The 13,904-nt window shown below is 39.7% G+C and overlaps 1 protein-coding gene across 24 annotated transcripts in view; it reads left to right on the forward strand.

Moving 5' to 3' along the window:
- Positions 1–13,904, forward strand: part of macf1a (microtubule actin crosslinking factor 1a) — a 599,766-nt gene that overhangs the window by 333,184 nt on the left and 252,678 nt on the right. For 14 of the 24 annotated variants that reach the window (XM_063033713.1, XM_063033715.1, XM_063033718.1 and 11 more), the window contains 9 exons: positions 2,922–3,074; positions 3,346–3,453; positions 4,050–4,204; positions 5,635–5,761; positions 6,182–6,365; positions 8,669–8,826; positions 9,599–9,777; positions 10,203–10,341; positions 12,874–13,067. In XM_063033713.1, the coding sequence (XP_062889783.1) occupies positions 2,922–3,074; positions 3,346–3,453; positions 4,050–4,204; positions 5,635–5,761; positions 6,182–6,365; positions 8,669–8,826; positions 9,599–9,777; positions 10,203–10,341; positions 12,874–13,067 (1,397 nt within the window). The remainder of the gene's footprint in view (positions 1–2,921; positions 3,075–3,345; positions 3,454–4,049; positions 4,205–5,634; positions 5,762–6,181; positions 6,366–8,668; positions 8,827–9,598; positions 9,778–10,202; positions 10,342–12,873; positions 13,068–13,904) is intronic. The other 10 variants (XM_063033725.1, XM_063033724.1, XM_063033717.1 and 7 more) reach the window with 2 other exon arrangements.

The raw sequence follows: 13,904 nt of genomic DNA on the forward strand, positions 1-13,904 counted from the left end.
AGTTCAAACAAATGATTGCATGGGTGTGTATTGTCTTTACAAATGCTTGTAGCTTTCCTTAGGCAGTGTGAGCTCTAGGTGTCCTCCAGGGCTGGGAGCTGTGTCCCGATGATCTTCTGTGGGCTAGAGACGACCCGCTGAAGTGCTTTCCCTATCAGCTGCTGTACAACTGAGATACCACACAGAGATGCAGTACGTTAAGATGCTGTCTATGGTGCAGCGATAAAAGGTCACCTTTTATGCATTTGAAAGTCGTGACCCTGCACCTGCCTTAATTGAATTAGAGAGAGGTAAATAGTTGTTCTGAAGTTTCTTCAGGTGAAACAGTTTAGTTGTTGAAGAGGGTTTAAGAAGGTGGCATTTGTGTATTTACACTGTGACAAAAGAGTTGAGCTGCCGTCAGCAGCTCCAAGTACCCAATCTGAGTTTAAACCTATTTTAACCAGCGAGTCATTTTCCTCCTCTTGTACCATAAGTAGGTCATTTTGAGTTCATGTAATAAGCTACTGCATATGAAAAGTCAGACATATCTATGGCAGTCTTAAGTAATTAGATACTGAAACAGAGCACCTCTACAGCACGTAAAGAATTTCTAACCAGCTTGATTCAAGAATAAAGATGTTCAGTACATCTTTATGAGCTTTTTTTGTTGTTTACTCCAGACAACACTATTAGCTCATGATCTAATGAACTGTTCATAGCTGATCAAGGGGTTGTAAGACTGTCAGTGTCATATATTGGAAAACTGCGCAGTTTATCGGTTTAAACACTTACCAGATCCCACATGTTAGTATAGAGATCTCTGTCATTTTTGTCAATTTGTGTCTAATTGAAGTGTATAGCTGTAAGAAAAGGACCAGTCAATTTTGACCTTTACAAAGTTTGCTTTGGAGATTCTTAGTTATTTGCTTTTTTCTGTATATTAGATTCTTGGCTAACTAAAAAAAATCTGAATGGCATCCTCATTTTTAATCTACAAATAGAAGGAATATTTTGATAGCTATCTTTTGGTTAAGATCAAAAGCACATTGATAATGAAATACAAGTGTTGATCTTCCCAAAGCAACTAAACTAATCCACTGCAGTCCTGATACAGGATTTTGAACTGAAATATTGTCAGTTCCTTTCCTCACACAGATGCTCTTTGACCCTCTTGAGTTTTTCTCTTTTGTTGCTCCATATTCCACCATGTGTAGACTCCAGTACCTCTAAATTAATCCAGTGCACTTTATCCATCCATTTGATGTTTAGATTAATTTATGAGAACAATCCTCTTTTATTGTCATTTAGAAATGCATACATGCATTAAGAAATGATACAATGTTTCTCCAGAGTGATATCGCAGAAAACAGGACAAACCAAAGATTAACACTGACAGAACCACATAATTATAACATATAGTTACAGCAGTGCAAAACAATACCATAATTTGATAAAGAACAGACCATGGGCACAGTTTTTAAAAAAGTCTCAAGTCCCGACCGACTCCCGAGTCCCCAATAGCAGGCGGCAAAAGGGAGAAACTCCCTGCCATAAACCTCCAAGGCACCGACAACTGCCGATGCCTTGGAAGCAGCCAACCACAGCTGACACCGAGTCCGTCCATCCGAAAAATTTGAGTCTCCGACCGGCCCCTCTGGTACATCCTCTGCCGAGCGCCTTCGGCCTAGCCCCGGCCGCCGAAACAAGCAAAGCCGAGGAATCGGGGCCTTCTGCTCCGGAGATTCCAGTTACCACCCAGTAGCAGCGGCAGCGAGGCGGGCATTTCAGAAGTTTTCCAGATGTTTCTCCGTACTCTCACTTCTGTCTCCATCAAATCAGAATTGTGCACTGTCCTCCACTTGATAGATTACAGATATCATTCACCGGAGAGGCCGCGCGTGCTGTGTCGCGCTGCCATCTTCTCCTCCTCCTGTTTATCTATAAAAAATACAAATTTTGTAGATATGGTTTAATATAAAATGAGTTGATGATCATTTTAAGTTCTAAAAATTGTAAGGGCATAACCATTGGAGTAATTTTCCATAGGACCATTGCATAAACATTGGATTACTCTGGGCGCCGGGCTGATTTGGAGAAGTTGAGAGCAGCTCTCCAACAGTGAAATCTAGGCCCGGAGCGGTTTGCCACAACAGGGGCTGGGTCCTAGAGTGAGGCTCGGACAACTTAAGCGCCGGTCCAGATGGTCTGGGGGCTTCTCTCTCTCCGCGATGCTTGAGGCTGTGAAGCTGCTGTGCTTTGTGCCTGCGAGCTTTGACGTGATTTGCCCCAGTAATGTGATGAACTGAATACCGAGGCTTTGGGCCTGCTCTGAGCTGCAGAGGGGATTTGGATCTAAGGAGTCGATTTGGTTTGAAATGCTGCTGCTGCTGCTCGCTTCTGTTGTCTGCATGATTTATTCTCTCTTTCTCTCTGCACATTGGGGGTTGGTCTTATTTTTTTAAATTGGGTTCCTTGCTTTGCGACTGTAAGCAAACAAGTCTAAAGGTTGTATAATTTATACACTGTTTGATAATAAATGCACTTTGAATCCTTTGAATTTTTGAGGTATTTTTTTCTTTTGGGACTTAAGACTTTGCTTGCATTGTATAGGCATGTCCCCTAGAGGGCAAAACTAGAAAGTGAAATGTTGTGTTGAATTGAAATTCAGTGCTGAAATTCTCTTAAAACGTAGGAAATATTTTAACTTTATTACAGTTGGTGTTTGAATATTCTTTATATTAGTTTTGTTAAATAAAATAATCTTTGTTTTGAATATGTTAGTTAAATTTGTCTTTATTATGGATTTTTGGAGTTTTTTTAAGCTGATTATAAATCAGTTGTACACGTTGCATGTCTCCCTGTTCAACAATGCTAATTCCATTATTGAGTGGTTTTCTTTTTGAATATCGTGAGGTTTACGTATAATTTTTGTTTTGTAGGATGAAAAGGAGCAGCTGATAAAGTACAAGAGTTGCATAGCAGGTCTCGTCGGAAGGGCAAAAACAATTGTTCAGTTGAAACCAAGAAATCCCAATAATGTTCTCAAAGGCACAATCCCAATCAAGGCAATCTGTGACTATAGGCAAATTGAGGTATGACCTCTATATCTGCACATGGTAAAAGATTGAAAAGAGAAGAAAATACTTTTGAAATCAATATTAAAATATGTTAAATCAGTCTCCATATTTATCCTTGGGTGACTTGTACCTAGCGTTGGCACTGACATCTTGTTCATATAATATCATAAATTTTCAACTCTGTAGTGTTATATTAAGTAAGAAATTTAATGAATGTTGCAAACAATTTTTTTATCCCTATTCCCTCACTTCCCCTCTGCCCTGTCTCTGTTATTTCTCATGGGAGCCGCTTGGCACCATGCAGCATCCATCTACTGGGAAGGTTACAGGGTCTGGGCCGCAGTCTTCACTCCATTACCACTGTCAATGTCAGTCCGGGATTGGCCAACAGGAGGTACGTTTTCATTGGGGTCATCCAACCATGCCAGTTTTTCCCTTCATCAGAGATGGCGCATTGTGCAATGCACCTTGCTAATTTTTTAAATAATCGTCACTACTCAAAACCCATAACCGTTTGGTTGAGGAGTGGACTTTCAAGAATTGAAATCAATTTTTTAAAACAAGTGCATGGTAATTTTATCCAAAATTTGTGACAAACAATTGTATCAATTTGATAATGTCACAGTCCTTATCCTCATTCAAAGAAAATGTGACTAACTGTTGTATAAAAATCTGGAATTCTACAATTCGTATATCATGAATTGTCTTGATTTTTTTGGTTCATTGGGCCAGCACCATAGAGCACTGGATCCCTTGCAACACTTTGCATTCATTATTTATTCACACAGTCTTTTCAGTGGCCATGGACCAACACTTTATATACAATATCATGAGGAAATTAAAAGTATGTAATCGCTTCATTTTCTATTTTAAGTAAATGTGTGTCTTGCAAGTTGGAGTATGCTTCTGTGGATACCCATGATAAAGAGCAATGGTGAAGTATAAATATTGATTAATGTACTTGGGTTTTAACTTTGTAATTATTAACAGATCACGGTTTGTAAGAACGATGAGTGTGTTCTGGAAGATAACTCTCACCGAACCAAATGGAAGGTTATTAGCCCGACTGGTAATGAAGCAATGGTCCCATCAGTATGTTTTACAATCCCTGCGCCCAACCAGGAGGCCATAGATACTGGCAGCAGGTAATAAAGAATGTGAACCATTTCATTATCGTTTATATTTCCATGTTGTTATTTTATCACAGAGTACAATCAGTTGATTACATTTTTTAAAAGATTCAGAATTTTCAGATTCTAATTAGTGAGGGTTTTTGAGTCTTCTCATTGTAGAACACACTTTTGATGATGGGTTTGTCACAGTTTTAGCGATTTGCATTTGTGGAAATTGTTGTGGGGAGGATGAAATCAGCGGAGAGACAGAGTCAGTGGTAGATACAAAGCAGCTTCTTTATTCCAACAAGGTACAGCAGGCATCATACCGACAGAGACGCTTTTGGTGGAAAGGTCTGCTAGCCCACTATGGGCTCGATATTTATATACTAAACACAAAGGGCAATCACTATTTACAAAGTTATAGACAATGCTTCCTTTTGAAGCTACATACAAAACATCACACCTTCTGACTTCATCCTTTCCTCCTGACGCCAACATGTCTGGGTTGGTACTCACAGCCTTTAGGAGTGCAAGTCAAATCCACAATACGTTTATTTGGTACTTTACGTGCTAACGTAGAGGACAATTAATATTTATAAAGTATAGATAAGACTATCTTCGAAACTACCTGTAAACTCCACACTTCCATCCGCACCGTCTGGCTAGTATTCCGATATTCACAGCTTTTAGAAAATGCATTGTTGTGAACTCAATCCACAGTACTTTGTCAAACAGAAGACTGGTGGCCAGAGTCATTTAAGTGTAAATGAATCATCTACCCAAAAACTCACTCTAACAGAAATAAAGTGATAGATAAGTCAAATATTTATTTTAATGACATAATATACTGATCATATCCTGGAGACTTCATTCTATTGTGATAGGACGTTTGACATTATAACTAATGCATGTTAGGGGTGGCACAGTAACATAGGGGTTAGTACAACCCTTTATTGCACCAGCGACCCGGGTTTGGTTCCCACCCTCTGCCTGTAAGGAGTCTGCATGTTCTCCCAGTGACGGTGTGGGTTTCCGCCCACTGTCCAAAGGCGAACCGGTTGGTAGATTAATTGATTATTGTAGATTGTCCATTGATTAGCTAGGATTAAATCATGGGTTGCTGGACGATGCAGCTTGCAGGACCTATTCTGTGCTGCATCCCAACAGAGTTTTTAAAAATTAGAATAAAACTCTTATTTGATCTTAATTCTAGTCATTATTCTTTTGAATTGAAATTTTCCTCAATACCTTTTATTCCACAAGAGAAATCAACTTTTATTTTTTAAACTTAGGCAGTTTGTTAAAATATTTCCTATAGGTCTGGTGCAGAAGTCAGTGGTCATATTTTAAATAAGTGGATGAACAAGTGTACAACTTAGTGGATCATGACTTCAATATAATCAGTCTGCTGCTGTGATGTAAATTAAATGTTAACTTAGTTCTCTAATCATGTGTTTCAGAATTGAACAGATGTATCAAAATGTTATGGCTTTGTGGCATCAGCTGCATATTAATATGAAAAGTGTTGTGTCCTGGAACTACCTAGTGAAAGATATTGAAACTATTCGCTCTTGGAACAAAGACACCGTATGTATCCACTGTTCTGTTAAAAGATTGCACTCGATCCCTTTCGGAATTGAATAAATTTGTAGTCATACTTTGTGGTCTGAAAATTACTCCTGATTGTTCTTGTACAAGTTGCGTCTTGAAATTGCTGTTGTAAAGTGTTGCTGTTGCCTGTAGAGTTGTATGTAATACTGACAAGATTTTCATATTATGTTAAAGAAAGTTCTCTAATATGTTTATCTTATGTTTGTTTACATGAAAGATTGCTTAAATATGAAACACTGTTAAACTATTAATTTTCTGAGTGGCAACTTGTTTATAAAACTTAGATCAGTGCAGTAACTGACTAACAAGGATTGCAACTTCTGCAAATTTGTATGCTGTCTAATTATCTAAGAATTAAAACCATTTGTAATAATCTTAACACTTTTCTCATTTCAGTTTAAGACAGTGGAAGCAAGTGAACAGCAGCTGGTGATGAAAAATCTCCAGGTGCATTATGAGGATTTCCTTGAAGACAGCCAGGAGTCGCAAGTATTTTCCATTGCTGACAGACTGCGGTTAGAGGAAGAGGTGGATAGCTGTAAGGACCATTATGAGCAGCTACTGGTAACCATGGAAACAGGTCTGTTTATACAATACACAAAAATACGAAGTTAAATGTCTTTTGATTACTATCTTCATTGTAATCATTACAAATGAAAGGGGCCTATTGTTGAAGCAGGACACTAAGTTTGTTTGATACATGGATTTAGATTTCCTTTTTTACAAAATATATTTCAAAAATTGCTGCTTCTTTCCAACAAATGAACACCAGCAGCCTCCTTAAAAATGAGACGATCAATTATTGGAACTTTTTTCCGGCAATGGAAACGTGGGAAATTACTTAGTCAATGATTCAGTGGTTCCGTTTAATATACAGTATGCAACCTGAAATTCTTACTGTTTGCAGACATCCACAAAACGGAAGAAACACCTCAAAGGACGAATGACAGAAAAAAAAATCAAACCTCAAAGACCCCTCCCACACACAAACAGCAGCAAAGCATCAACCCCCCCCCCCCCATCATGGATAGCAGGGCTTTACCTCTGGATACAAATATAAGTAGTATTGGTTACCAGAATTGTGGTCAGCATTTTAGTTTTTCCACTGTCTTGTCCAAATCATTGGTAGTCTTTTATACTTAAAAGAACATTTATTATTTTCTGCCTTGGTTTAAAAACCATTGAAGAATAATAAAAGGCAAACTTTTTCAAAAGTAAGACTATAGCACAGCATTAATAAGACTATAGTAATTGGTCATTTAGTTACAGGTGAAATTATCCTCAAAAATACAAGTTTTAAAAAAAATTTTGCCACCTGTAATTAGTGTGATTAACATGGAAGAAATTGAACACTTCAGTTTTCAACATGAAGGAAGTTACATTTGAAGAACATTTCAATTGTCCTTCTACTTTGAAATCAGCAGCAGCTCTTTGCTGCTGAGTCTTGAGCTTCTCAGATGTCCCCTGCTGGCTGCTAAATTTCCTCCATTCAGTTATTTTCAGTAGGCTTCCCCATGGACCGAAAGTACACTATGCCAAATATCTAAATTCATTCGTAATCGCTAATTGGACCCGTTGATAATGCAATATAAAATTAAACACTAGTATCATTCTTGTTGGTACTTGTAGTGAATGAAAGAAACCAAGAGGATAGGAGGAAAGAGCTTCTGCGTAAAGTCTGTTTCGTTAAGCTGCAAGTCTCCTGTATTACTGAGCGGTTTCAGCTTCAGCTTGAAGCTTCAGTTTTCCAATCACTTCCTCACCCTGCTCAATTTGTATGAATTTTAACCGAGGAATGTGTTATTGGAGGCAGCCCTCAAAAGAAATTAGGTTAAAGAGTGAATAAGTAATATGGGGTTGCTATGAGCTATTACAAGTGTCATTGTCAAGGATTAATTTGCAAGCTAACTTTGGGAAGGCGTGAGGGCGGGAAGGAGAAGAGTAGAGGATGATGTGTGATGATACAAGGAGAAATACCAAAGGTATAGTTTCTCCTTGGTTAGGTCCACTTAAAAGAAAAATTGTCCAGGTTGAATTGTTGAAACTTGGGGGTCCCTTTGATGAATCACTCTATTGTGGCATGCAGCAGAGCTTAGGGTTAATTCACGCCACCCATATCCAAATCCCATCAATCCACCTTGGCAGTGTGCCAGCCAACTTGTGTTTCTCCCTGGATCATCACTCCCCTCCACTGTGTTAACTCAAGTTAAAACAAGAATGTATTCCGAGTCTGTAGAGCAAAGTCTAACCAAGTCATCCAGCTGACAATGGCGTGGTGAAGGAAACTGGACCTATGCAAGAAGCCTGAATTGATGGAATACAGAGATTAGAGGTTGTGGGACAAGCGGAGGTTACGTTTCAAGGAAAAGCAAACCCATGGGTTTTAACATGAGAATTTTGAGTTGTCTCACTCGAGAAGACGAAAGTAAAATGCTTCCAGCCTTCCAGCCCTTCAAACTGCACTGCCCAGCAATCCCCCAATTTAATCCTGGCCTAATCACAGGGCAATCTACAATGACCAATTGACCTACTGACTGGTATATCTTCATTACAGGCAGCAACGGGAGTTGAACCGGGTCGCTGGTACTGTAAAGCATCGTGCTAACCACTGTGCACCCCACTAACACCGTGACACTTTATTCTGACATTTAGTGTGCTGATATTGGTTTATTATAGCATACTGTGATACAGTGGAAAGCTATTATTTTGCGTGCCTTCCAGACAGATCATGCCATATGTAATTCCAGTAAACGTTTGAAAACACAAAAACTAATTTAATGATTCTGTTTTGTTTAGTCGTTTTATCTTTAATATGTGAACTTAAAATAGCAGAAGAGATTATCTTAATTTGAATTTTAGTATTGTTGCGTATTTATTTAACAGAAGAGAAAGACGAAACTCTCAGTAAGACATGCATCTCAGAACTGCAAAATATATGTCTGCGCCTCGAAAAGTACAAAGAAAGGTTAATACGGAGGCTTCAGGCTTCAGTAGAAGGGGATGTCTTGCAAGAAAATGCCCTCAGAATGGCTCAACAGGAGGTTTGTGCAATATATATCAATAGTGTGATGTAATTGATTGGTGATCACAGCAGTCTTAACTACAGTACTGTGCACGTATATATGGCTGGGGTGCCTAAGATTTTTGCACAGTACTGAGTAAGTCAACGTGGACTGCAGATAGAGTTTGCAATTCTGGCAGGAGTAGTGGTTGTTGGGAATGGTGAGGATGGAGTGCCGTGGGTAGGGTGTGGGAAAGGTGGCAGAGAAGGAACACAAGGAACGGGGGGTGCGGGGGGGGGGCGCACAGATGAAGACAGTGAGCTCTGAGACGCCAGGCAAGGTCACTTGATTCCAAACAATTGGTTTTTTGATCATTACAGGATGTCCCTCCAGTACTTCCTGCTCCCTCCCTTTTCCCTTCCCCTTTTCCCAACCATGATTCCCCTCTCCCTGCTCTCTTCCCACTCTCAGTCCACAATAGAGACCCATATCAAAATCTGGTTTCTCATCACTGACATATGTCATGAAATTTGTTTTTTTTGCAGCAGCAGTACAGTTCAATGCATCAAATTACAGTACTGTGCAAAGGTCTTAGGCACCCTAGCTATATATATGTGTCTAAGACTTTTCAACAGTACTGTACAGCCGTGTGATAGCCATGCTGTGATACACTAATGTTGCCATGTTTCAATATTATTCAACATGACAAGTGCATATGAATATCTGATTATTTCTTGCTGCATCTGTATTTACCTGTCTTTCAAATCACCCTAAATAACTTTGATTATTTGAACACTTACACCTTTTGCAGCATGTGCAGCAGGAACTAAATGGGTTGAAATCGGACCTGGATGAGGTCACAAAGAAATGTGAGACTTTGTTCTGTCAGTCTCCTTCTGCGGCTAGTATCCCTGTCCTGCGCTCTGAGTTAGACCTAGTGGTACAGAAGATGGATCAAGTGCATTCATTATCCTCAACCTACATGGACAAGTGAGTCTGCTTTTATGTAAAAGGCACTGATAGAATAATCCATAACTGAGTGGTATTTCAAACTAAGTGCTTTATCTTTGATGTCCTGGCTGCAATATTATTGTGACCAGTCAATATTTTTGAGTCTGTCATATATCTCTGATTGGCCGGCCAGTGGTGTGGTGGACTTTGAGGCGAGTGGTCCGGGGTTTGAATCCTGCCAGCTCCATGCTAAAGAAACAGCAGGGTTGCCGCTTGATATGCCGCAAAGCGCGGAAAGGAACAGCAATATATCTCTGATCAAAAGATGAAAGGGCATGAATTTGTCAAAAAAAAATGTAAAATTAATTTGGATCTTGATTGGACTTACTCGAAATTTACCACTTTTGTCTTCTGTGCAGAATATACGTACTTTAAATGTAAAATACATTTTAATTTCTTCTTAGACTGAAAACGGTGGACGTAATGTTGAAAAGTAGCCAAGGAGCAGAGATGCTGGTTAAAATGTATGAAATGAAGCTGAGTGAAGAAGATATTGTTCCAGTAGAACTGGAAGCTGTTGGGGAACACAGACGGATATTACAGGTGCGAATGAGTATTAGATGACCAAGAACACAATCCTACCTAATTGCTTCTGGAAATCCTGGTCCTACCCAAGTAGGAGACAACTAAATTCTCCATAAGGACACAGCACAGAAAAGGGCTTTTTATTCTATTGCATCAATGCGGACTATCAACCACTCAAGATAAATCCCATTTTTTTCCTACCTCTTTGATCGTGGTTAAGTCTTCCCTCTCCCCACACCACACTCATTCTCCTATTTCCCTCCCATTCCAGTTCTCCTGCAGAGACAATTTACAACAGTCAGTCAACCCACCAGTCAGCACCTTTTTGGCATTTGTGAGCAAACTGAAGCACTTAAAATTAGAAATGGTTCCCAAGGCATCTTATGCAATCATAATTTAATTGCCTAGGCTTAATTTCATATATTTATGGAGAGGAAATCTGTAAACGTTCTCAAAAATAAAGTTTAAAGGATATTGATGAAGACTAGGGGATGTACTTTACAACTTTATGGGCAGTGGTAGGCAGAGCAAGTTTGAGCAGCCGGATTATAAGAAGCCCATATTTGCAGAAGTGAAGATTTCTCAGAGATATAGGATAGAAGAGATGCAGATGTTGGGAAAGATTCAGCTTAGGGGTAGAGGAAAGGGGTGCACAGCAAAATAATGGAGGAACTTCAGTAGCGCTGGACCAGTCTGAAATACAAATGAAGTATGATTGTAGAAGTTGATTGTGGGTTGGGATACAGCTAGCAGACTTTGTTGTGAGCCGAAAAGCATTAGAATTTGGGCAGAGATTGGAACAAGTGACGTGGAGTTGGATATAGAAATGATAAAGATACGAAGTGATTAGGAATTTGGACAAATTTGGTACAGCTGATTTCATCATCATCATTATGTGCCGTGTTGTTATAGTGTGGGCGATCATGGTCTCCCACTTGGCACATTTTTCTACAGAAGTAATTTGCCATTGCCACCTTCTGTGCAGTGTCTTTACAAGATGGATGACCCCAGCCATTATCAATACACTTCAGAGATTGTCTGCCTGGCGTCAGTGGTCGCATAACCAAGACTTGAGATGTGCACTACTTGCTCATACGACCGTCCACCACCTACTCCCGTGGCTTCACACGACCCTGATTGGGGGGGCACGGGGTGGGGGCTAAACAGGGGCTAAACCTTGCCCAAGGGTGATCTGCAGACTAAAGGAGGGAAGGAGTGCCTTACACCTCCTTTGGTAGAGACATATCTCCACCCCGCCAAGCCCATCCATAATGCTATATTGCCCACAGTAATTTTAAAAAAAACATTGAATCTTTAAGAAATGTGTCAAACAGACTTCAAGGAACTAACTATGGGTTTTTCAAAATTCTTAATGGGAAACTAGCTATCGTTGAAGCGCAGGGAAATGAGGATAAGATTAAGTAACAGGAGATCATCCGGGTTATAGGCAATGATGTGACGGTGTGTCATTTCGCAGGGATTTGTGGTGCAACCTCTAGTCATTGTACCAACAACCTAGATGGTGAAGCAGGAAGCTGCTCTTTCAGGTTTGCCACAGACTTGAGCATCTGAGAAGGACATCAAGACAAATTAAACAGTTTTAGAATGATTGAAATGAGCACATTTCTCTATCTTTCTGATTTTTCTTTACTGGAGCACCTTCGCTCCATCCTCCAGAGGCCAGCCATTTTAATTTCACTTCCCATTCGCACGCCAACGTGCCTGTCCATGGCCTCTTCTACAGCCAAGCAAATGCTACGCGCAGATTTGAGGAGCAGCACCTTGTATTTCACCTTGGGTGTCTTAAACCCTACAGTATGAACTTCAATATCTCTGACTTCTAGAAATTTATTCTCCTGTCCCTTTTCTCTATGCCACCGGCACCATCACCCCTTTTTTTTAATCACTCTTTCCCACCCTCTCAATTTGGCAATCACCCCTTGGTTCCTCTCCCCACCTCTTTCCCTTTATTCCATAGTCCACTGTCCTCGATCAGATTCAATCTTCAGCCCTTTGACTTTTCCACCTATCAACCTAACACTTTGTTTCCACTTCCCTCCCACTCCCTCATTTGCCTATCATGCTCATGCCTAACGCCCCCCCCAACCTGGATCTGCCTATTACATGCCAACTCTTGCTTCTGCTCCCCCCCCACCCCGTATACTCACCTTTCTTTTCAGTTCTGATATGAAGTGTCCTGACCCGAAATGCTGACTGTCCATTTCCCTCCATAGACGCTGCCTGACACAATGAGTTCCTTCAACTCCTTTCAGTGTTGCTTTGTATTTCCAGAATCTGCAGTCTATTGTCTAACTGGATATTTATTTAAGTACACTAACCAATACATCAGACATTATAAAATGTTATTCACTATGAGTATTACATTTGAGCTTATTATGACTCATGCCTAGGGGGCCGGCGTCAGGCAACTATGCATTATTATGAGCTATGCATTAAACAGTGTATAATGTCACTTTCAATAATATATTGATATTTAACTTCTAAAGACACTCTTAAACAAAGTAAATAAATAATATCTACTACTTGCAGCAATGGCTCAGTGATGTGACTGAAAAGCACGAAGTCTTTTACTCGCTGGAAGAGGAAATGCAACGAGCACAAACGGTTTGTAAACATCTCTTTGAACTGCATGGTGAGCGGAGCTTGGATTTGGAACGATACCAAGAAAAAGTGGTACAGCTGAAAGACCGCTGGCGAAATATCCAAACGCAGATTGCAAACAGGTTGGTCATCTTTGTGACTTAATAAAACGATCAGATTTCTTGTTGGCTGAGGAGAAATCTTAATTTCAGACCTTTTCCCTGAGGTGCAGGAGCTGTTATATTTGGAATTTTATCTCCAAATCTCCTCAAAGCAAATCTGATCATTTGGCTCTTTAGGTTTGTCTGAGTACTCTGCTTTAAAATTTGTGTTTTAAACCTATTTAGTAGGCTTACAAAGTCACTGCTTTGCTTTCTAACTTGAAAATAGCAAATATCACAATAAAAGTACTGAAGACCTTTGAAATAGAGCACTACTGAGGGGAGTGTACCTGCAAAAGGTTTCTATGTTGATTGCTTATATTTTTCCCTTTTTCTTATTTTCTACATTCGTAGCTGCTCACTTTCTTGAAGGTGAATAGCAGCACACCCCAATAATTCATTGGCGAGTTCACTTTTCCATGCACCTTTACTGGAACCAAATGCCTCAAGTAATCTTCTATTCTGTCATTTCGTTTACGTTGTTAAAACTGTGGAATAACTTATTTTCCCATCTGCAATAGCAAAATGTTACTTTCATATCTGCCCAGTTTTCTAATTTTGTTATTTTAAGCTTGGAAGTGGCTCTCTTAGTTGGTTTCCATCAACTTTAATCTGTAAAGATTACTTCTTGCACCATTTTAGATTTCTGAATTAATATTTGAGGAAGATTATCCCCTCGATAAGCATATATCTGACAGCCAGTCAGAACGTTCATGCTCCAAGCTGATCTGTACTTTGCTATTTCACAAGGAATGTCTGAACTACTTAATCCTAAACATATTTTTGTAGCTCCATGTAAAGCTCCTCTCCTATTTATCG

The sequence above is a fragment of the Mobula hypostoma genome, chromosome 26 (genome assembly GCF_963921235.1).
Source record: "Mobula hypostoma chromosome 26, sMobHyp1.1, whole genome shotgun sequence".
In the NCBI taxonomy this organism is placed as follows: domain Eukaryota; kingdom Metazoa; phylum Chordata; class Chondrichthyes; order Myliobatiformes; family Myliobatidae; genus Mobula; species Mobula hypostoma.